The sequence below is a fragment of the Culicoides brevitarsis genome, chromosome 2 (genome assembly GCF_036172545.1).
Source record: "Culicoides brevitarsis isolate CSIRO-B50_1 chromosome 2, AGI_CSIRO_Cbre_v1, whole genome shotgun sequence".
Lineage (NCBI taxonomy): Eukaryota > Metazoa > Arthropoda > Insecta > Diptera > Ceratopogonidae > Culicoides > Culicoides brevitarsis.
This window is the reverse complement of record NC_087086.1, coordinates 14,930,649-14,955,998: the sequence shown is the minus strand read 5'-3', so window position 1 is coordinate 14,955,998 and position 25,350 is coordinate 14,930,649. Positions and strand designations below refer to the sequence as shown.

Sequence of the window (25,350 nt, the reverse complement as noted above, 5' to 3'; positions counted from 1 at the left end):
AATTATTTTTACATATTAAAACTTTTTTGGCAACCCTGAATTTCTTTTGAACTTAAACTAAAAATTCAGCTAAAGTTCAAAAGACTTCCAGGGTTGCCAAAAATTTTAAAATTATCTTCAAATTTTCAAAGCAGTTGATTTTTGATAAATCAAGACTCTTTGTATCAAATATTATTGAAAAAGTGATTTAAAACTTTAATTTTAAAAATTTTGACAATTATTTGGCAACCCTGCACCTTAGTTATTAAGCTAAAAATTCTTCAGTTCTTAACAAAAAAAAAAAATTGTTAAAAAAATAAATCATTTTAAAGCTAATAAAATCCTATGTTTAAACGCCTTTTTCTTGTTGACATCATTAGTTATTGCGCTAAATGTTCGTCCTTTTAATTACCAACGTCTTTAATGACATGCCACTACTTGGCAGAGCTTTTTGAACAAATCTGCTAAACTAACAACGAGAAGCAAACGTATTTTACATAAACATGGTGTTAATTAATCGTGTGTTCAACTGTTTCATTATTTATGGTAATATAAAGTAGAAATGAAAAGGCAAAGGCGATTACATCCAAATAAAATATCTTAAACATTGCACGTCTCGTACCTACAATTGAATCGAGAGAGATTTTTTTTTTGCGTGTTCCATACAAAAAACCCTTTGATTAATTAAACGATTCATTTACACAATGTAAATAAATTAAAGAAAAAAAAAACTTTAATTGGCTCTTTTATTTATATTTAGTAGCATTTAGAAGAATACTAGTTATTATTTTTTAACTGTGTGAAATTTCGCGGCAAAACTTCAATTGTATAATTTTCAGTCGTCGTTACTCGTTGAAAATTTCACCTCTTGCTGCATTTTTTTGACGAAGCGATATTTTTTTTTCAGCCGGTGACGATGACATGGAGCGAGAGACAATGTGTCAAAAAATCAACTGGACTCACACAGAAGTGAATTAGTCTCACTTATTGAATGCCAAATAGAATGAAAACCACAACAAATCCAAACAACGCATTGTTCTATTCAAAGACTTTCGTAATTTATATTGACCATCTGCAAAGTACAATGGCATTAGTACCAAAACAACAATAAATCACAAAAAAAAACATTTTTTAGGAGAGAAAAAAATAAAATGTGTCACAAAAAAGTTAAATTTCACTTGTCTTTCAAAATAAATTTTTTTTTTCATGCCAAATTTAATCGTGTAATTACGCACAGACTCAAAACAATTATCTCAGGTATGAAAATGTTTCCAAAATACTTTTTTTTCTTAAATTCTTGCTACAGTAATTAAGTGACTTAAAAAAGTCATCGTAGGTGTTTTTGTACAAGTAAAATTGTTTTGGGATAAACAAAAAATATTTTTCTTTTATTTAAGAAAAATTGTTTTCAATGCAGAACAAATTAGCTAATGAGATTGCAGTTTTTTAAGCAAAATAGAATTTTTGTTTATTTTTATTTATTTTTGTAAATTTTGGGTTTATTCTATGGAGAAAGGTGATTTTTTGGATAATCTGCTTTTGTAAAATATTTTTCTTAGTTATTGGATTACACAATTTTTGGACAACAAACAAGAAAATTAAGCTTTTGTTAGAAGATTTTTGTGTCCGGTGAATTTTTTAAAGAAAACATTGATTTTTGAGATTTTCATGGTAAGTTTTGATGAATTTTTTAAAAGGAGTATTTTTTTAAAGATATTTATTTATTTACACTTTATGAAAATTTTTAACAAATAAAATAATTAATATATTTATAAAAATTTTAATTAAATTTATAAAATAAATAAAATGAAAATATAAAATTTATATAAATTCATTTATAAAAATAATCATTCAAAGCAACTAACTTATTAATTTGATTTTAAGATTTTTTTGTCAAATTTTCATATTTTTTTTAAATTTTAACTTTCATGAATTTTTTTTAAAACCAATCAAAACACCTTAAATAAAATAATTTTTATTTCTATCTTAAAATAATTTAAAATTAATTAAAAATTAATTAAATTTAATTTAATTTAAATTAAATTTAATTAACTTAAATTAATTTTAAAAAAATTAAAAAAAAAATAACTGAAAATTAATAGTTATTTATTTTTTTTCTAACAATTTTTTAAAATAAATTTTAGTTAATAAATTTTTTACATTTAATTTTAATTAAAAATAAATTTTGCAATATTTTTGGTTTAAGCTAAAATTGTTTTTTTCAAAGAATTAAAAAAAAAAAAATAAAAATTTAAAAAAATTAAAATTTCCTATTTTTTTATGCCCATCTGTATAAAAAAAACTACCAATTTTTCGTAATTTTGCTTTCGCTGTGTAACATTCTTCAATAAAAATTCACACTCATATAAAACAAAAAATAAAACACCTCAAACATTTACATGCATATGCGACATAATCCGCATCAGCAAAGTATTTATTTTTTCAAAGGTGCTATCATCTACGATATCTCCTCACACCGTTCAACTACATTTTTTGTCCAGAATAAAAGTATTTTGTATCGTTTTATTTGTATCGCTGCGATCCATTTACACGACCACGACGACGACGAAACGACAAAACAGAAGAAGAACAACGAATGACAATAATAATCAACGCAGCACCCTATCCGCAGCACTTTTTAGTGTTATTTCTCATGATCACATTCTTGCGGTATTAATTCAAGCTCGATGTGTGTGGTCTTTTTCTTTTTTCGTTTTCATTTTGCCGAGAAGCAACTGCAGCCGATACAGCGGCAGTGAAATATTTTTAGGGACATTAATTCGTGTTCTTTGGTCTCTTTTATCAGGCAATCCGTAACAAAGGGAAGAATTTAACAAGAGATATGAAAATTCTCTCTCCTCTTGTGCTTTTTTTTTGTCGTTCGAGTGCGTGTGACTTCGAGACAATCATTTATTATTATTTTTTGGAGTGCTCGATCGGTGTCAATACACAAAACCCGAATAATGGTGAGGTGAATGTAAAACGACGGCGATGATGACAAAATGTTGATAAAGGTGCGTTTATTGATTATTTTTTTTTATGTTAAAAGGGAACATTTTCGAAGGATAATGGTTTGTTTTGGAAATTTGTTTGTCGGGATGTAAAGTTTTGTCAGAGCAGCAATAAAATCAAAATAAAAAACTTTGAGAAAGGATCAAATGTGTTAACATTAACTTTTATTAATGACATCTCGATCGGTGCTTTATCAGGTGTCGTTTATCATTATCTGACATCTCGTAACAAAGAATTAATGACCACAACAGGGTTTCTGACAAAAGATTCAGTTAAACGGTTTTTTTTTCAATGTGATATGCGCTCTTCAGATTTTATTTTTTTAAAAGTTTTTCTCAAGAAAATTGCGCTTTTATGTTTATTTAAGTCTGTCAGTAAAATTTTTAATTTTTTTTATTTAATAAAAATTGTTCAAAAAAATTTATTATTAAAAATTTATTAAATTTATGAAAATTATTCAAACAAAAAAAAAATAATAAAAGTTTACAGCTTCAAAATAAAACTATTCAAAAATTAACATTTTAGAAAATGTATTTTAAAAAATTCTTAAAATTAATTGTAAGTCTCAAAAATAGAGAAAGTAGTCGTCTAGAGAACGACATACTATACCGCATTTCGATGTTATATATGTACGCCTTTTGTACTCTTCATTTCACAATTTCGTACTCCTCATGATCTTTTTGCAATTTCATACACGTTTTAGCAATTTTAAGTTATAAAATGATTAAAAATGATAAATTAGAGCCCTCTGACAAATTTTTATCCATTTGGAGCAAGATTTGACAAAAATTGCTTTGACACAGTTTTTGACATAGTTTTTGATTTAGTTTTTCTTTTGATTTAGTTTTCAAAACAAAACTATGTCAAAGAAATTTTTTTTTTTAGTTTCAATTTTTTAGCAGTTTTGAGTTATAAAATGATTAAAAATGATAAATTAGAGCCCTCTGACAAATTTTTATCCATTTGGAGCAAGATTTGACAAAAATTGCTTTGACACAGTTTTTTTGCTCTTGATTTAGTTTTCAAAACAAAACTATGTCAAAGAAAAAAATTTTTTCAGTTTCAATTTTTCGGCAGTTTTGAGTTATAAAATGATTAAAAATGATAAATTAGAGCCCTCTGACAAATTTTTATCCATTTGGAGCAAGATTTGACAAAAATTGCTTTGACACAGTTTTTTGACATAGTTTTTGATTTAGTTTTCAAAACAAAACTATGTCAAAGAAAACAAATTTTTTCAGTTTCAATTTTTCGGCAGTTTTGAGTTATAAAATGATTAAAAATGATAAATTAGAGCCCTCTGACAAATTTTTATCCATTTGGAGCAAGATTTGACAAAAATTGCTTTGACACAGTTTTTTGACATAGTTTTTGATTTAGTTTTCAAAACAAAACTATGTCAAAGAAAACAAATTTTTTCAGTTTCAATTTTTCGGCAGTTTTGAGTTATAAAATGATTAAAAATGATAAATTAGAGCCCTCTGACAAATTTTTATCCATTTGGAGCAAGATTTGACAAAAAACAGCTTTGACACAGTTTTTGATTTAGTTTTTCTCTTGATTTAGTTTTCAAAACAAAACTATGTCAAAGAAAAAAAATTTTTTCAGTTTCAATTTTTCGGCAGATAAAAATTAAAAATGATAAATTAGAGCCCTCTGACAAATTTTTATCCATTTGGAGCAAGATTTGACAAAAATTGCTTTGACACAGTTTTTGACATAGTTTTTGATTTAGTTTTTCTCTTGATTTAGTTTTCAAAACAAAACTATGTCAAAGAAAAAAAAATTTTTCAGTTTCAATTTTTCGGCAGTTTTGAGTTATAAAATGATTAAAAATGATAAATTAGAGCCCTCTGACAAATTTTTATCCATTTGGAGCAAGATTTGACAAAAATTGCTTTGACACAGTTTTTGACATAGTTTTTGATTTAGTTTTTCTCTTGATTTAGTTTTCAAAACAAAACTATGTCAAAGAAAAAAAATTTTTTCAGTTTCAATTTTTTAGCAGTTTTGAGTTATAAAATGATTAAAAATGATAAATTAGAGAAAATATATTTTTACTTTAATAAAAAATTCTTCTAATTATTTTTAAATTTATAAAATTCCTAAAATTTGTCTAAAATTAAATTTTTAAAGCTTTTAAAAAATTAGCAAATTAGAGAAAAATTTTTAAATTTTTTTTATCAAGAAAAAATCTCCATGAAAAGATGCTAATAAATTTTTAAAAGCTTACAAAAATATATTTTCAGACAAATTTTAGGAGTTTTATAAATTAACGAATAATTAGAGGGACTTTTTATTAAAATAAAAAAAAAAATTTTTTAATTATTTAAAATATGTAAAAAAAAATTTAAAATATAAATTAAATAAATAAATTGTAAAGATCAAAAAAGTACTCTCATCGCTCATCGCTCCACCGATTTTTCAAAGATTTATTTTTTAATTTATTTTTTTGATGAACAGCGATTGTCACAACAAACAATACATCAAAAGAGTTTTATGCCTCACATAATTCTCGCAACAATAAAATTTTTCACAAATAGATTTATTAGTATTATTAATAAATTTCATTTCACGTTTCTTTTTTTTATTATTATTATTTGTTTGACGTGATGTCAGTTAAACTGAAATAAGGCAATTATTATCGTGGAATTAGCGACTGACAGTAAAATTTTAAAATAAACAGCCGTGTGCGCAACATTAACAAACAGAAGAGATAATTATTTAACAACGACAGCTTGTTAGGGCAGCTTGATTGATAAAATATTTATTTACAAATTTTTCGTGTTTTATTGATTTTTTTTTTCGTTTTGAACTTAAAAAGTTTCCGCTGCGAAAAAAAAAATTAAATTAAAATTTAGTCATCGATCAAAAAGGTGTTCCAGAAATATTTCTCAGTATAACTCAATTAATTAATCCTCTTTTAAAACGAGATTTATTTTTTTTTGTGACCACGACGTCAAATGTCATAACAATCTCATGCATGTAGAAATAAATGTTCACCTCTCGTAAAAAAAAAATTAACGATCCACAAACAATTTGCATATAGGTAAGTAAAGCGCGAGAAACTCACAACACAAAAAAAAATAATGATCAGCAATCAAGAAATATAAAAATATATAAAGCAAAGGTAGGCTGCTAAAAATGAATCAGACCACCCAAGTTGAATCGCACGCTTTTTATTATTATTTAAATGTTTTTCTCTCTCGTGGACTGGTGATACCGATGATGATTATTTGCAAAACAAAAAGACTTGCAACTCCGCCAAGTGAAAACACGGAGAGAAAAAAAAACAAAAGAAAAGGAACAAAAAATAAACATGGTTGAATCTTGTTCCTCTGATCGATTATGTTCAATTTTTTCGGTTTCTTGTTATTATTGGTTGTGTTTGTGGTGAGAAAAGAGATGACGAGATTTTTTTTTTACAGAGCAACATAATTATTATTTACTTATTTTTTTTAATGATATAATTTTTTAATTAATAATTTTTTTTTAATTTAAATAAAATAATTTTTCTTAAGCCACGGACCTGAATCTCTCGTAAAACATCGTGTTCATTGTGTGTCGAAATCAAAATTAATTAGCGTGATTTTTAAAGTCCTTTTTTCTTTCTTTTCTTATGTTGATATTTTTTAAAGGTTCTCACGAATATTGAAGAATTTCTGCATAAAATAACTTTCAATAATACTATTTAATTTAAATTTAGCTCTAACTCTCACACCAACCAGTAGCACATTACATCATATATAAAATAAGTAAATTAACCGAAAAAAAATATTTTCTCGTTTGCTTTATTTTAATAAAATGTATAAGAACTACTTACTGATTGTTTGTCCGAGCGAGCGAGCGACGTTTAAATGTGTAAACAACATGCCAAATAACACGATTTATGCACAGACACAAATGCCTGCTTTTAACAGTAGAGAGTTCGCAGAGTGAAAATGAAACAATGGGACCCTTTTATGAACTTTAAAGTCAGTAGCGGAGAAAAAAATTTTTTGAAACTAAAAATTTTTTATTTTTTTAAAATTTAATTGCTTAATTTTAATAAATTTGGTAAAGTTTTTTAGCTAATTTTTCAAAAAAAAAAAATATATATTTTAATATATTTTTTTAAATATTTAATTTTAAATTTATTTTTTTTTTAATATTTATTAAATAAAATAAAGTTAATAAATATTTATAAAAATAATTAAAATATAATTTAGTAAAATTAAATATAATATTAACAATATATTTAATTATTTTTTTTATTATTTAATAAATATCTTATTGAATTTTTTTAAAATTATTTATATTATAAAAAAAGTTTTCCGCCACTGTTTGCGATATTTACTTGGACTTAATTAAAAGTGTTGGAAGGCTAAGTTGCATGGTTTTGTGTTTGTCTTGTCTCGATGAATTAAAGAAAAAAAAATACAAGTAGCTGCCTTTTTTGAATAATTAAATTCAGGTGTAAAATGAATTGAATTGGAAACATTTTTTCCGTTCGTCTTTTCAGGTTAATTACTTGTGTTTTACCTTTTTTATGGGTGAAAAGACAATATTGATTTTTTTTTTGTAAAAAGTATTTTTTCACGTCTGTGAACCGCAACGTGGTGTGAACATTTATTTTAATTAATTACCAATATGCGCGAGTATTTTAATGATGCGGAATCGGTAGTCCGGGTTTGCCTTATTGCACATGAAAAATGAGTCAGAAGAAAATATAGACGACGAAAAATATATAAATTTTTATAGATTTCTTATCATAAATCTTAATTTATACTGTATCATTACTGTCAATATTTTATATGTGATCAATTAGCCATCATATTACCTTTCTACCTTGCTGCAACGGTGCGCTTCGAGTAAGGAGTACTTTACACTTCAACACACCATTTTATATTTATGATCGCATCACACAAACGACTACCTACTTGGCAATCACGCACGCACACTCATTAAAAACAATATTAAATTGCATTTTCAAATAAAAACAACTTTATTACATTTTTATCCACTCCGCAACACAGAAACACAGAGCGATTATTCGTCGTCGTCTTTTCTTTGTGAGTGAGGAATGTCGCGGTGTGTATGGTGAACTATATTTTAATGACATTTGGCTATTTCAATGACTATTAAACCTGTCACGGTAATATATTTATTTATAAAACGAAGAACAAAAAATGCAAAAGGGGGAAACATGGTTGCTTTTAATTTATAAACAATCATTAAAAGTATAGACGACAATATAAAGTAACTGATAAAAGAAAATCGTCTTAACTAAAATATTTTTAAAAAAGTTCCTTTAGCTTGTTTTTTTACGTGAGCGCTTTTTTGGTTATACATTTATTCTATCTTAATTTGTTTGCTATTTATTATGAAGAAATTTAAGTCAAGTCAATTTTATTTTAGAATTCTCAACTTTGAAATAAAATCATTTGTTCATAAAATTAAATAATTTACAAAGTCACTTTGGTAAATTAACTAAAGAACCACAAGTTTGAGTTTTAATAAAAATGTTGTGACATGAGTGACAAAAAGAGCTATGATTTTTATAAGATTTAAATTTTTCACAGATTTCGAAATAGCAAGTTTTTTTCATTTCGATATGGATATGAGTTGTTTTTTCAAGTGCTAAAAGAATAAATTTAGAACTCAGTTACAGCAGCTAGTTCTATACACATTTCTTGACTTGCTCTCAGCTCTGCCATTTGGCTTGCTTTAAACCGGCTCATTGAAAATTCTTTCTTAAGATGTTTTTAATGCTTTTAAGATAACTCTTGTTAAACTGATCTTAACCATTTCTCTTTCTATGGTTTTTTGGTACATTGTTATATAGAGCTTCATTGTTGCTTCGTCCAAAGATATAAGACCGAAAGACGTCATGTTCTACTGCTCAAAATGTCCTTCTTTTCGATATACCATGTGAAACAAAATAATTTTAAGTTTTCTATTCAATGACTTGGTATAAAGTTTATCATATTCGCTTATATTAAATGAAGTAAAACGTATAAGTAAAGTAAATGAAACATCCTAAAAATTAAAAATTTTATTATCTTTTTAATTTTTTAAAAACATAAAAACTTAACAGACAGACTTACCTCCATTGAGTTCCATTTTCATGTCACCAGAATGCCTTTTAACAGTTACTTCAAATGACATCAAACCCGATCTAGAAGCAAAAACTAATTATGTCGATTAGTTTCATTTTATACATTTTTTTGCAACTTCAACTTACAACATCCAACGGACATATTTATTATATTTAGTTTTTTTATCCCAACAAAATATTATATTTCATGTGTTATTTTTTTGTCTTCTGCAGCTTGCTAATGTACCTGATGCTCTAAAAAAACAATAAAGTAATATAAGAAGAAGATGACGTTCTGTCGGTCGAATCGATTGGTCACAAAACACGCATATGCATGCAAAAGAAGCACAAGGCACAAACACAGATTATTATCATCACATAATAAATAACAACTACATAAAGGGAGCTTTGGTGACGAATAAGTGCAAGTACGCTAAGCAATGTTTACTCATTAACAATTCAATAATAATAGTAATAATAATTATCAACGAGATCTTTTAGCATTTATTTATCTGATAGTTAATTAATGTTTTTTTTTTATCATAATAATTATTATTATTATTGCGGCAATTTATTACATGATACGTCTCTATGCCGAGTAATGTAAGTATTTATTTATGTTTTTTTTATTTATTTATTTATAGAGATTAGTTTGAAAGAAATCTTTAATTAGTTTTTCTTTCTCGCTCGCTCATATTAATGAACAAGGGTCAGTTGATTTTTTTCAAAGATATCTAAGATTTTAAAACGTGAATTTCATACATTTGAAAAATTATTCGATTACATAAATATTATCTGAGATAAATATCTCTAACATAGTTATCGACTTAATTCCACTTTGCGATTGCAATGTTTATGCAATTATCATGTACAAAAGTAGGAATATTTTATCGCGGTGCATGCAGTTCTTCGATAAGTGATAACATTAATTTCCTCCCGTAAATAATTTATTATTTTGTTACTTTATAGTACGTTATAAGGATATAATCAAATAATGGGCTGGCTGACTAGACAACGTTCCTTTTCGCTTGGAAAATGAAGCAACAAAAACCGCATTTCTTTAAAATAACAATAAAAGTAATAATAATGGCTGTGATGATTGTGTGCTTAAGGAAAATAAATTATATTTGAAATTTATGAGGTAAATACATGCGAAAATACGTAGCGATGTCTTTCGATTGCGACGATGGGGGAGAGGAATAATTGGAACGTCGTCGCGATATATTTCTCACACAATCACATTAATTACACGCGTTTCTTGTTTTATTTCTACTGCATTACGGAGAAAAATGCGGTTTTAAGCAAAAATGGAGGTCAGTTTATAAGTCACGTGGTTAAAATTTTCAAAATGTGCATTGGGTTGAAATTTTTAAATGCAATGTGGGTTCAAAATTTTTAAATGTTATTCGGGAAAGATATTTTAAATATAACTTTGGTGAAAAATACTTTAAAAATTTGTGCAGAGCAAAAATGTAATATATGAGGTCACGTGGCTTGCAATTCGAAACTTTTAAAACTTCAAATATTTAAATCTTACTGGGTATAAAAATACATAATAAGCATTGGAACGAAAATCTTAAATGTATTATGGGTTCAAAATATTGAAAACATTGATAAGTATGAAAAATGGGCCAAAAAATTAATATGTATGGTCACGTGGTTTAAAATTCTAAACTCATAAAAGCAACTTAATATATCAAATTTTAAGCCTTAGAAGATGGGTTTTAAGGTTCAATTTTGAAATGCTACTAGGTCTAAGAATTTATAATGTGCATAGGGACGAAAACTTCTAAATGTAATCTGGGCTTAAAACAATGTGTGTCACGTGGTTAAAAAAATTAAAAAACGTTAATATCTTCTTCTAACGACAACTTTTTAATAATTTTTTCTTTTCAATTAGAGCACAACCTCACCAAAAAGGTCTAAAGGACACAAAACACAAAGCAAGCGAGAGAGAGAAAGAGAGTTGGAATAAATTAAAGTACACAGAAAGAATATTTTTTTGATTGTTTAAACCAGATATACAAACGAGCAGCACATTTTTGCTTGATTTTGCATGAAAAAAAAAATAAATACAACATCGTCGTCGTCGTCGTTTATACATTCAAATAGAGGTACAACAACTAACTACTTGTCTTGTAAATTGAGCATAAAACAATGCTGCCATTTTATTATTATTATAATATAATGTATAGTACTCCGATGTGTATTTTTTGTGGTTGTGCTTCTTATTAGTAAGTACACTCGTCGTTGTTATTATATTATATTTTATGTATAATTTGCGTTTAAAAACGCTTCGTTCGGTGACTCGATGGTGTTAAAATTGTTGAAAAATTCAAATGCGATAAGGCACGCTTTTGCATGATGAGGCGAATATATAATTTTATTAAATTACACAAAACAACATTCACACATTTTTACACGGCGGCATCCAAAATATACATTGCCGTTATGTTTAGCTGCTACTTTAAATGAAAGGCGATAAAAAAAAATCAACATTTATCTCAGTGTCATGCATTTATTTTTGTAAACTTATCATCATCGTTTGAGGTGTGTTGCTAAGTAACTCTGGAGCTAAGCTTAGATTATATCGACTTAATTTTTTTTTTATAAAAAATAAAATGAAACTAACCTTATGGTTGATTTTTTTTCTTTAAAAATTTAAATAAGAAAAAAATCAACCCTACCACGAAAAATTAGTTCTCAGAAAAAAAAAATACGAAAAATGGCTCCGAGGTCGTCAAACATAAATAAACTTCTTTTATAACACTAATTAACGCAGTATACCATGTTATTATCAAACAAAAAATAAATTTTTAAATTTAGTCGTAAATCAATTTTTTGTTATATATAATGCTCTACATTACATTTTTCGGTTGTTTTTGGGTACGTTACCGTATAAAAAACTTGAAAAGTAATAAATTTAAGCTTCCCTCTTCATTATTATTATTATATTATGAATTATATATTATATTATGTTTAGTCGCTTTTTATACCAACTTCAACTTACATATTGACTAATTTGCCTCACAAAAAACACTCTAATCTCATTCTTCAAGGAACATTGATAGCCAATGAAACAGTTTTCATGTATAATAAGTAATATCTATATGATAATGATCATAATAATAAAATAAAATAATAATATAATTTACATATATTTTATTTATATTTTTTAGATTAATTTTATTTATATCAGGAAAATTACAATAATAATGAAATAAATTTACTGCTTTGTTGTATCAACATTAGTAGTCACTTAATCTTCTATAATCACATGTCGCCCTCAAAAAAAATAATAGATGATAAAACGGAGAAGATTTTTGGCTTTGATATGAGCTTTGACGTGAATTATGTTTAATGTCAAAATATTTTTATATTCGAATATTTAAAAAAAATATATATAATATTAAAGTATATAAAAAATTATGTATATAAAATATAATAATATGATTATAATATATGAAAAAGTATAAAATGAAAATAATAATAAAAAAATATTCTTGAGTTCAAATTAAAAAAAAATATTTAAAATTTTATTATTTTTACAAAATATATGTTTATTAATAATGTTTATTTTTGAATAAAAATTCTTAGTTTAATTTTTTATTTATTGATTAAAATAAAAAAAAAGTTATATTTTAAAACTCATTTTAATATATAAATAAATAAAACTAAGAATTTTTATTCAAAAACTAAAACATGTTCAAAATCAATTTTAATCGATTAGTAAAAGTTCGTTCAACATATATTATACATTCATATGTTAATATAAACTTATAATAATACGAAAGTAACAAATCATTTTTACGTTAACATATAAATCGACATGTGACTGTCAAGTAAATAGCCAAGGTATGCTAACTGCGGTCATTTATAAGAGATTAATGATAATTTTATATATGGCATGATTTTGATCCAACTGGGAATAAATTTATATTATAACGTAACGTAACAAACCAATCGATTGGTATTTTTTTTCTCATTTCTAACAGATTTATTAATATCTGTTTTGTTGTTGTTTCTCCATATATATTGATTTACTTTTTCTTTTCTCATTTTTTATTTATATTTTTTTTTAAATTGATTTGTGAAAATCTATACTTTTATTATTATTAGGAGAAAAAATATAAAGATTAAGCCAATTTGTATAACAAACATAAAATAAGGCGGAGTATGTTTTGCGGGAGCGAGAGAGAAGATAAAAAAGAGTGAGAAGGAGAGAGTAAGCAATTGCTTTCAAAACTGCTTGGAGGAAAATGGTGCCATAGTGGCAGTGCTTTCATTTTGCTTGTATATCAATTTTCAAGTTTTTTTTTGTTCGTAAATTAAGCTTTATACTCACGCTTAATTAACTGAAACAGACATCATTTTTTATCATTTATTATATGTGTTGTTTGTAAAAAGAGGTAAGGAATTTGAATTAAGTTTTTTTCTCGTTTTTGCCAGCCAACCGACGCAAATTGTGTTGATAGAATTGGATTTGGTGCGGATCACGTTGATGATGAGATTGACTTCTCAATGAATAAATTTTGTCAATTTTTATATATTAAAACATCAGAGGGATCAGAGATCATGCATGAAACGGGTTTTGATGTCGTGAATTACACGGGGAACGATCTTTTTGCTAAATTAAGTGTTTTTTGTTGATTGATTCAAAAACGGTTCTGAGTGTTTTAATTTTAAAAAAAATGGATGATTTTTTTTTCAGTTAAGAAATAGAATTTGAATTTTTAGAATATTTACTATTTTGTTTATTTTGATCAAGAATTATTATAATTTTTATCTTTTTTGTCAAATAAAATTTTTTAGATGTATTTTGTAAAAAATTAACTTAAATAATTAAAAAAAAAGTATATAATTCATTAGAATATTTTCGAAAATTTTGAAATTCATAAAAATTTAAATATTTTTTTGATAAAATAATTTAGTAAAAGCAGATAAAAAAATTTTAATAATTAGGAAAAAGTTTTAAAAATAATTTTGAAAAATTTAAATTTAATTTTTCTTAATTTATCAAAGCTTTTAAGTAGAAGAAATGTTTAATTTAAATAAAATTTATAAATAATAAATTATTTAATAAAATAATTTAATATATTTATATAAGTTATAACTTTAATTTAAAAGAATAATTTTATAAATACTTTTATAATTTTTATTAAATTTATATAAAAATAATTTTTAAAGGTATAAATTTTATAAATGTTAAAATATACGAAAATTTATAAAAAAAAATTAAAAAGTTTTAAAAATCTTTCAAATAATTATGAATAAAAAAAATTTAAAATATGAGTATAAAATTTTTCAGAACGTTAAAAAAATAAAAAAAAATAACTTTTGAAGCAAATCAACTAAAACTTAAAATCAAACCTGAACCACCGTCTGTCGCTTTAATCCATAAACTAACAACTTCATGACACGTCCAATATTATATTATTCACAATTCAATCGTTCGCTCATATTCGCTGGCTGTGCTTACAAAAATAAACAAGAAAATTAATTATTCATACATACTCTGCCAATTATTACAACACAATCATAGCTGCCATGCCATGTCATGCCATTCAATATTGTAAATCAGAAACAGCTAATAATAAACTAGCAATAATAAATAAGCAAAAAGGCAAAATATGGAAGAGAAAAAATTAATAATCAATAAATAATTTCTTAATTTGTTTCGCTAACCAACAATATTATTTTTTTTTGTACGCATCGAACTCTTCCACGAACAACGAAAAATATAAAGAGCTAACATTAATAAATAAAATTGTATATCTTGTGGAACGATGCGGAATGTTTTCATGCGGAGAGAGAAGAAACACACAATTATTTATTTATTTATTCAAGATTTCAAGACAAGACAAAATTTTTTTTTTAGTTTTCGAATTTTGAACTTGAATTCGAACAAAAGCGTTAAAAATATGTGAAAACTATCACCTTTGTTTTTTTTATTTTTTTTCTTTGCGCTACTTTGATATGAAATAATATTAAAAATTATAATTTAAAAAAAATAATTATTTAAATATTTTTTAAATCAATTTTTAATTAATTAACTAATAAAAAAAAGTAAATTAAAATAATTATTAACATTAATAATTTTTAAAATTAAATAATGAATTAATAAAATAAAGTTAATAATAAATTAAATAAAAATAAAAATTAATTTTTTATTTTAAAACAATATTTTTTATTTTATTTTTATTAAAATAAATAATTAATTAATTAAATTAAATTTAAAATAATTTAAAATTAATGTTGAAATTAATTAATTTTTTAATTATTTAATTTTTATTTTATTTTTACTTTAATAAATAAAAAAAATATATTAATAAAATATTAAAAAAAAAAATATTAAAAAAAATAAAAGAAAAAAATAAATTAAATTAAATTTAAAAAAATTATTAAAATAATAAATAATTAATAAAATAATTTAATTTAATTTTTATTAATTATATAAATAGTTAATGAATTTTAATGTTTTCGTTCAAAAAGTGACATTTTAATAAATAAATCGCCTAATTACTTTGGTTTGTATTAAATTATGATATTATTTCAATCAAAAGTCCAAAAATGCGTGAAAGAGAGATCCTTCAAAAATTGATTTGGAAAAGTGAGGAAGAGTGAAGAGAACAAGGATATGTCACGGACGAAGGAGAACGAACGAAGAAGCACTCTCGGATAATTGAATGAATTGAGTTGCATGATACATGACAGTCTCATACGATCGGTACGAGCCCAGCCCACTTGAAAACCTTTCGTTTTGTTTGCTTTGCTTTTTTCTCGTACTCGCTATGGAATCGTCGCATCTCCGTCACTCGCATGCCATCGCCGTATGTTTCGTCTCGCTTTTTCTCTCTACGTCCTGTCTCATTTTGATGTTTAAATTGATTTTTCGTGTATGCGCTACAGAAATTCCGTGCCGGCGCACTAACACACGTAATATAATAATTTTTTGAACAAACAAATAGAGATACAACTAAATTCAGTCATTCTGTAAGTAATTGAAGAGTTTGAGTGAGAGCTCAAAAAATATTCACATATTGTACCCGGACCATACACAGGCAGCTTGTCAGTCATACGACAACTTTTGTGGCGTGTATACGCAGAAAAGAGAGCAGAAGAAAAAGAAAATTACACACATTTTTTTTTTCGTGTGTACCTTTTTGCTTGATTACATTTTCGTTATGCGTTTAGTAATGATACCAGATTACAGGTGACATTCAATGCGTTCGGTCATACATCTAAATTAAAGAGAAAAAAATCGTGAAAAATAAATTTGAAAAAAAAAATATTGAAGAGTTAATTAACTTATCAAGTGTTGACTTAATCAAAATAAAAATTTTAAAAAATAAATTAAGTGAAAAATATTTCGGGCCTAAAAATAAATAAAAAATAAATTTTTAAAAACAAAAATAAAATAAAATAAATACAATTAAAAATTTTTTATAAGAAAAAAAAAAATAAAATTTAAGTGAAAAAAATTAAAGTATGGCCCTGGAAGACCGTTGCAGTCCCCAAAGTGCCACAAGTCCTCCGCACAGGATGCCCCACAGTCCACATCATCATCAAAACCATCACAACAATTCCTCATCTACTTCATCGCCCACTGGTACATCTAGCGACACGGAGATGGCGCACATGGTTTCGCAACATCAAAACTCGCCCGAACCAACAAACAACGAGCAAGAATGCATAATTGACGTCGAAACGGTCAACATCAAAACCGAACAAGATGACTACGAAGAAACGCGTCACGATTCCGAATCCACGCCGGAATCGCCGCCAGTCCGTTTCAGCATCACAAACATCCTCAGCGACCGTTTCGGCAAAACCAGTCCTCCACTTCTCCGCAAAAATCACCTTTTCCGCCCGTACGACATCAAAGAGCATGCCATGCACAAAATGCAATTTCCCTCAATACCGCCGCACGCCTATCCGGGTCTGCCTTTGGATCATCCCGCGTTGATGCAAAATCTCCGTCTCGCCGAAATCTACAACGATTACAGTCGAAAGATCTCGAATGCGTTCGAAGCGCAAATTAATCAGCACCAGCAGCAGCAGCAACAAACGCAGCAAACTTTGCTGAATAATTTTTCGTCGTATCCGCGGATTCACGAGGAAATCCTCAATAGTCACAAGAAATTTACGCAAAAATTGTTGCAGCAGCAGCAAGAGAAACACCAAACAACGATAAAGCCTCCGCAATGCACGCCGCCCCTGGGTAATTTGTGCAAAACGGTGTCGCAAATTGGAAGACCGAGTCCGACGACGCCATGCAATGCCAGCATTTCACCAAAATCCGATAGAAGTTCCCTTATTTCGCCACCGATTGCGCCATCGCAACGAAGTGCTCAGGATACCGTTGACTCGTCCGATGATACAAAGTCGGAAACGTCAAGTACGACCAAGGGGGATGGCGAGACTTCGATGTGGCCTGCATGGGTAAGTGTTGAAAAATTAATTTATTTAATTAAATTTTAACTTAAAAAAATTTTAAATTATTTAAAAAAATTAAAAATTATTATATTTTGCTTTGAAAAAATTAATTTTAGTGTTTTAAAATAAAAAAAAATATTTAACTTCAAAATCATTTTTTATATTATTTTAAAATAATTTTTAATTTAAAATGTTTTATTTAAATTTATTTAATTTTTTTTTTTTTTTTTTTGATTAAATACTTTTAAATAGTGAAATATTTTTTTGTAATTTTTATCCAACATTATTTAAATATCTTTTAATTAAATATTAAATAAAAATACCAAATTTATTAAAAATATTTTAATTATTTTTTTTAAAATAAAAATTCTAATTTTTTTAAATGTAATTTAATTTTTTTAATTTTTTTTACATTATTTTTTATATTTATCTTTATATCTTTAAATTTTTTTATCTTTTTTTTCAATTTTTAAATTATTAATTGGTATTTTAATTCAAAAATTAGTTAAAAATGCCAAATTGATTGAAAATATTTTTATTAAAATTATATTTTTAAGTATTAATTTCATTTTATTTTATTAATTAATTGCCAATTTTTTTTTTTATATTATTAAAAAAAAAATAATTTTTATCTTTAAATTTTTACCAAGCAAAATATTTTATCATAAAAATTAAATTTTAAAAAATTAAAAAAAAAATAAATTTTTATTAATTTACAAGTTTTTTTAAATATTTAAAAAAAATAATAATTGTTTCAAAAAAATATTTTTTTATTTTTTTTTAAATCAATAAAATTTATTTAAAATAAATTTTAATCGAAAAATTCCTTAAAAATAAATAATTAAAATTTTAATTAATTTTCTTTCTTTTAACAGGTCTTTTGTACGCGATATTCCGATCGTCCCAGTTCAGGTAAGATTCAATTATTTTTATTTATTTTTTTGCTATTTTTATTCAACAAAAAAATTAAGAGACATAAAAAAAATTCGGTTTCGGTACATTACAAACACCTATCAAGAGCGTCCTGCGTCTTTTTTGTTCCAAAACGTGTCCTGATGTTTCTTACCTTCTTCTATTGTGTACTTGTGAAAAGGTTTTTTTGTTATATTTTTTCGTGCATATAAACAAAAATATTTACCTTTTAATGTTATTCCGTTAAAATTGAAGAAGAAGAAGATGAACAAAAAAGCTCCAAGAGCGGAAAAAATATTTGTTTAAACATCACACACGGAGATTTTTTGTTGTTTTATTGTTCAAACTATGACACAACAGGATCAACATTAAAAATTCAAAAGAGCAAGAATGATTTTGCGGTAAAAAGGTTGATTTCTTTTTTTTTTCGATTCTTGAGCAATCTTGAATGACTTCACTCAGGTGGTAGTTAACGTTTCGCATTGCGTCGAGTTGGCATGTCCGATTAACGGAGTGTCAGTGATGTGATGCGAATGTTCGAGTGCTAATAAATTACCACTCAATTAAATTTTTATGCACTTTTACGGAGTAAACTAGGCATGGAATTCACTTGTGTGTTGCCTTCGAAATTAGTTTTGACATGTACGCATTAATTATTATCATTATTATTGTTATACTGCGATTTTTTTATGTTTTTTTATGCAATACTTGACGTTTTGTGTTGCAATTAATTTAATTCAATTATCATTCTCATTAATTTATCAAGGAATTGTGCAAAATAATTTACAAGTACAAAAAAAAAATTATAAAAAAAAATTTACTTACAAAAAAATGGTCGTTATAGCGTGTCAATAATAGCCAATAATACACTTCCTCAAAAAAAAAAATTTTTTTTATAAAAAAAAAATATTAATTTAATTTTGAACAATTGCCCATCATTTTTTTTTTACAAAATTGACATTAATCGGTAATAATTATTTTTTATATTTAAAAAAAAAATAAAAAAAAAACAAATAAAATTAACTTTTCATTACAACATCAAACAACTAGACACATGTTCAACCATCAACATTTTTTTAATTAATTTATTATTCCCGAACAAAAAAAAATTACATGATAATAATTGCTTTAAATCGAATCACTTGGATGGAACATAATGATTCCCAATGTTAATAAATAAAAAATTAGTAGAAAAAAAAACAAATAAATCGAGACGAAAGACAATAAAAACAAACAATAACTAGATTAATATAATAATAAAGAGAAAAAAAAAACGTAACTTCAGTCATTTCCCAATTTAAATTGTGGTACGATATAATTTGCTATTGATATTTATTGGAACTACAATTGTATTTATTTTCTACGAGACAAGTAAAACCGCAACAAATAACATATTACTGAACAAGGGGGCCTTTAATCGCATTTTTTATTTATAATTGTTTGTATTTTATTTTACTCGTGGAAATTTTGTTGTAGAAAAAAAAAGTCAATAACAATAATGACAAGCTATTTGATTTTTTGATACAAAAATTAAATGAAGGAGGAATTTTTTTTGTCGTGTGTTTAAAAAAAAAATAATTGATATATTAAGTGATAAAGAAATAGTTGATGAGATGCGTCAATCCCTTTTTCTTTAAATAAATAATTTTTTTTTTTTTTTTTTTTTTGTAAAAAATCACTTACCTGTCAACGGGATGCAATTAAACACTTTTTTCTATTGTTTAAAAAAAAAATTAACTGACAAATCAATTTACTCCAAGAATTTGACTTGTTAAAAAAAAATAAACAAAAAAAATTTTTTTTTTGAGATAAACAATAAATATTGAACCCGATAACGAATGAGAAAAGAAAAAATGCATTAAAATCCATTGTATTGTTGTTTAAATAAGAAAAAAAAATATATACAATACTTAAACAAAACAAAAAAAATTACTTTTTATTTTATTTTTTGATATGTGTAAACAAATTGAAAGATATTAATAATCTGACAGATGCTTGATTGAGAAATGATGTTCAGTTTATGCAAGATACTTTATACTGATACTGCGATGATGAACAATTAAATTACATTTATTCTTTAAAATAAATGTTGAAGTGTTGATTTACACATTTTTCTTGAAAAAATTCAATTTTAATGTCCGAATCAAATTCCGGTGACATGACAAAAAAATAAAAAAAAAAAAAAATAAAAATCGCTTTTAATTAATTATTTATTCAGATGGGGTCCTCCTCTACAATAAATTAAAAGTCATTTATTGGGAGAAAATAAAAAAAAAGTTAAATTATTTTAATTTCAACAAGAGAAAATTCGATTGGATTTTTAATATACTTTTTTTCATTTACATGACACGAACGCGTCAATTTATTTCATGATGATAAAATAATGACGAATAAAAAAAACGTGAAATTATCAAAAAATAATTAAATTTCACTGAAGAGGCGACAATTTGAGTTGCTTTAAATGTTTCCCATTAAACAAGTAAGTTGTAAAACAACGCAGGGAATTGATAATAAGATAAAAGAGGGACGTGACAAACGAACGAAAAAAAATGGTAACCAGTTTAAAATTATATGGTGTCACCGGTTGTCGAGCACCAAAGTCATTATTACTCCAAAAAAAAAAGTACATTTAATATCCCCGGTTTTATTTTTTTTTATTTTATAACTTTTGACCATAAAGTATATGATAATAAAAAGTACATAATTATTTTTGGTGTTTTTTGCGGCACCAATCAACAACAAAACTTTTTATTATTATTAATTTTCGGAATTTTCGTAAAATTATATTGGAGAGTGTTCATAATAATAAAAAAGTGTCCACTAGTACTTAAATTAAAATAAAAACACGCCATTGGTGTGCAAAAGTAACGGTAATAATTTTTAATCGTAATTTTTTTATTGTTTCATAATAAAAAAAAATCAATAAAAAAAATGTAAGATAATATCGGAGAGACATTTCATCAAACTTTCAACAGTTTTCAATCTAATTGTGTTCCTCAAACAACCATTATAGCTATTTATTCGAATAAATAAACTAATTTGATTTATTGCTTACATTATTAAGTACATGTATGCATATAATAAGTACAAACAACGAAACATGTGTTTTTCATTTATATTGTTAAATATTAAAATACGTTCGTTATTCGTAAAAAAAATAAATTACATTGCCATTTCTAGACCGGTCGCCTCGTTCGCGAGACTCATACAAATAAAATGGACATTCATGCCGCAAAATGCAATTTAATATTATTTACTTTGTCAATTTTTTACTATAAAATTACCAACTTATAAAATATATATAATAATAATAATAATGGAGCTCATTTGAATGACTTTTACAAAACATGTGTAAAGATGTTAAACAACAAATGCAATTACTACCAATTTTCCATCATGACAAAGTATGACGACGAAGAGTAAACAACGTCGTTTTTTTTTTAAAATGACTTTTATCAAATATTTATTTAAACATTAGATAAAATTGAAAACAAAGCCAAACAATTATCATCCGATTAGGCTACCAGCTCGTTAACGACCAATTATCGACTAATTGTGAGCCATGAGATAATCGTTCTAGCAATCATTAAAAGTATAGCACTTGATGGGAAAAAAGTGGAGACATCATCTTGATAAACTAATTAGTTTGACGTTTTTTGAGATGATAATGTGAGATATTGACTGGAGTGACGATTACGCGTCAATCTAGCGTCAATAATTTTTAAATGGAAAAAATTGCTATAAAAGGTATTTTTTTCTATTATTTTAAAAGTGAACTAAAAAGTATTAAATAAGAGCTTCTTTAATGTATTTTCATTAAATTTTATATATTTTTAATTAGATTCTTTCTTTTGCTTGGTTTGAATTAATTGAAATAAATTTTAAATTTTAAATTAAATTGTGATTTTTTTGATTTTTGTACATTTTTTATTGTGAAAAAAATTATTTTTATTTTGATTTAAATTTAAATTATTTTTTACTGTTTTAAAAAAAATATATATATTTTACTAAAAAATTATAAAATTACAATTTTTGCCAAATTTAAGGTCATTAAATATCATTTAAACTTAAAATTACGCAATATGATTTTTTTGTTAAATTGAGATATCCATTAATAAAATTATTCACTGTCACAGTTTTTAATGTAAAAATGTTTCAATCTGCTTATAAAACTATTAAAAACTTACAATTTTGTCGAAAATTTTTGATGTATCAATTTAAAGGTCATTTGAAGGTCAAACTTTTTTTTTAATTTTTTAAAAAATTAAAAAATTAAAAAAATAAAATAATAATTTTTTTTTAATTAAAAAAATTTTTAATTTATATAATAAAAAAAATAATTTAATTTTTTTTTTAATTTTAAAAAGTAAAATAATTTAAATTTTTTTTTTAATTTAATAAAATATAAAATTAACAATTAATTATTTAATTAAAATCTTTAAAAAAATTAAAATTAAATTTTAAAAAAATATATATTTTTAAATTTATTAGATTTTTCTTAAAATAATTTTTTTAAAATAAAATTTTAATATTTTTTTTCATCCAAGTAAATATTTAGCAAGAAAAAATATTTTGCTTGTATTTTACAATAATAAACATTTCACCAGAACCATTTAAACAATACCAATCAAATATTAGCTTTTAAACTTAATTCCAATCTAATAACAGCAAATCATCTAAATTTCATGCAAAATTATTTTTTATTCAATTTCCATGCATGCCGTTACTTAATCATTTCGCAAAATTGATTCAGTTATTTTGCTGATGATTTTTGTCCCCATTTTGCGGGGACACCGCACACAGTAGTTGAACAACAATTTTCTCCCTAATGATTTGATTTGACTTTTCATGCCAACGTATTATTATTTTATTTACAATAAGAGACAACAAATACTCTTAATAAAAAAAAAAATAAAAATAATGATGAAAATTACAACTGTAGCAAATTGGAGTACAAATTGAATGAAACGTTAAGTGCGAGTAAGAGGAGTTGCTGCAAAAAATTGCCTCGCAAAAATTGTAACAAACCAGAAAACGACAATGATTTTTCTATTAAAAAAATGTTTTTTTTTTGTTACACTGTCTACGAGTCGAAAAATATAAAAATAAACGATGCCAGTAAATATATAAAAATAATAAAAAAAATTGCATATGGAAGATAGGATTGCATGTTTCTTGCATTATAATAATAAAATGCGGCACATTGCGGCTATTGCATGCATTCACGATGCATATTATTATTATTTTTATAATATGTTGTAAGTTGTTACTCCGTAGAGGAGGCAATTCAGCAAAGTGATTAGACCATTAGAGGAGAGTATTCGTGCCTTATTTACTTTTAATGTTGTTATTTGCTGTACATTGTGAATAGTAAATATAAATTGAATTATAAATTTATTATTATTATTACTATAATCTTGTTGCGGTATCAATTAAGTATTTAGCTTACTATAGACGTTGCTTTTTTTCCGATAAACATCTTTCGCTAATAGACGTAATTTTTTGGCACGTTAAATAAAAAGACGGTGAAAATTTAAAATACGCGATGAGGTGTTTAATAAAAAAATATTTTTTAAAAATTTTATCGGAAATATTTAATTACATTTTACTCTGAAACTTTCATATAAAGACGTCAAAGACAAAAAAAAAAATTATTAAAAAAAAATATCCAAAGGCCAAACTAAATGAATGAATGCAAAAACCACAGCTTTTGTTTGCCTTTCTGTCATGCAAAGTCGTTCAGGTCAAAAAAAGAAATTAAATTGCACAATTATTACTTTTGTAATTTTTTTTATTGTGCAACATAAAAAAAATAAATAATAAGTGAAATTGAGCATTAACTGGATGTGTGGTTAATGTGGTGAAATGTTAAAGTCATCAAGTGTAGTCAAGACAAGTCAAGATGAACATTTGTCCTGTTTTTATATCATTAAAATATTAATTTTATTATTTTTTTTATGATAAATTTTAATAAAAATTTTTTTTTATTTATTTACAGGACCTCGTTATCGCCGCCCGAAAAAGGAAAAGCCAAAGGATGCGCCTCCAGATGAAAAGAGACCACGCACTGCCTTTTCTTCCGAACAATTAGCACGACTTAAGGTAGGTTTCATGATTTATTTTTAATTATTTTTTTTAAATTAAGTTTAAAATATTTTTTTATTTTTATTTATTTAAAAATAATCAAATAAAAATTTAATTAAATAAATTTTTAAATAAAACATATAAAAATAAATTTACTTTTTAATTAATAAATAAATTAAAAATAAATTAATAAATTTATAAATAAAAATAAATATAGAAAAAAATTATTTTGCTCAAATATTTTTATTACCTCAAAATATTAAATTAAAAATAAAATTAAAAAAAATTTTTCTTTAAAAAAAAACTTAAATTTTTTATTTAAAAATGTAAAAATTTGGTCAATAAAATTAAAGAATTAAATTTTTAATAATTTTTAATAATTTTTTTTAAATATTTTATTAAAATTTTAATTTTCAAAATTTCCTTTAATTAAAATTTTTAATATTTTTAAATATTTTTTTTATTTTTCACTAAAAGATTTCTTATTGAGAATCTAAATATTTAAAAAATTAAGAAAAATTGAGAAAACTTAAGAAATTTGCTTAAAAATAACATTTTCAAAACAAAAACTAATAAAATCTTTATTTTTTTTTTTATATTTACAGCGCGAATTCAACGAAAACCGTTATCTCACAGAACGTCGCCGCCAAGCTCTCTCCGCCGAACTCGGGCTCAACGAAGCCCAAATAAAAATTTGGTTCCAAAACAAACGCGCCAAAATCAAGAAATCCACTGGCAACAAAAACCCGCTTGCCTTGCAACTCATGGCACAAGGTTTATACAATCACTCTACCGTTCCTTTAACTCCCGAAGAGGAAGAATTGGAACGACGCATGAACGGCGAACTGTGA

The 25,350-nt window shown here is 24.9% G+C and overlaps 1 protein-coding gene across 1 annotated transcript; it reads left to right on the top strand.

Moving 5' to 3' along the window:
• The first annotated feature begins 16,555 nt into the window (after positions 1-16,555).
• On the top strand, positions 16,556-25,350 carry LOC134828560 (segmentation polarity homeobox protein engrailed). The gene is made up of 4 exons (XM_063841535.1): positions 16,556-17,509; positions 18,379-18,415; positions 24,414-24,517; positions 25,105-25,350. Exons 1-4 carry the CDS (start codon positions 16,556-16,558, stop codon positions 25,348-25,350), a joined length of 1,341 nt encoding a protein of 446 aa, XP_063697605.1.

Bases quoted from the DNA above. Each gene is read 5' to 3' on its own strand.
- LOC134828560 (XM_063841535.1), top strand. From the start codon at position 16,556: ATGGCCCTGGAAGACCGTTGCAGTCCCCAAAGTGCCACAAGTCCTCCG. The intron at 18,416-24,413 runs GTAAGATTCAAT...ATTTATTTACAG, and splicing joins TTCCGATCGTCCCAGTTCAG to GACCTCGTTATCGCCGCCCG. The intron at 24,518-25,104 runs GTAGGTTTCATG...TTATATTTACAG, and splicing joins AACAATTAGCACGACTTAAG to CGCGAATTCAACGAAAACCG.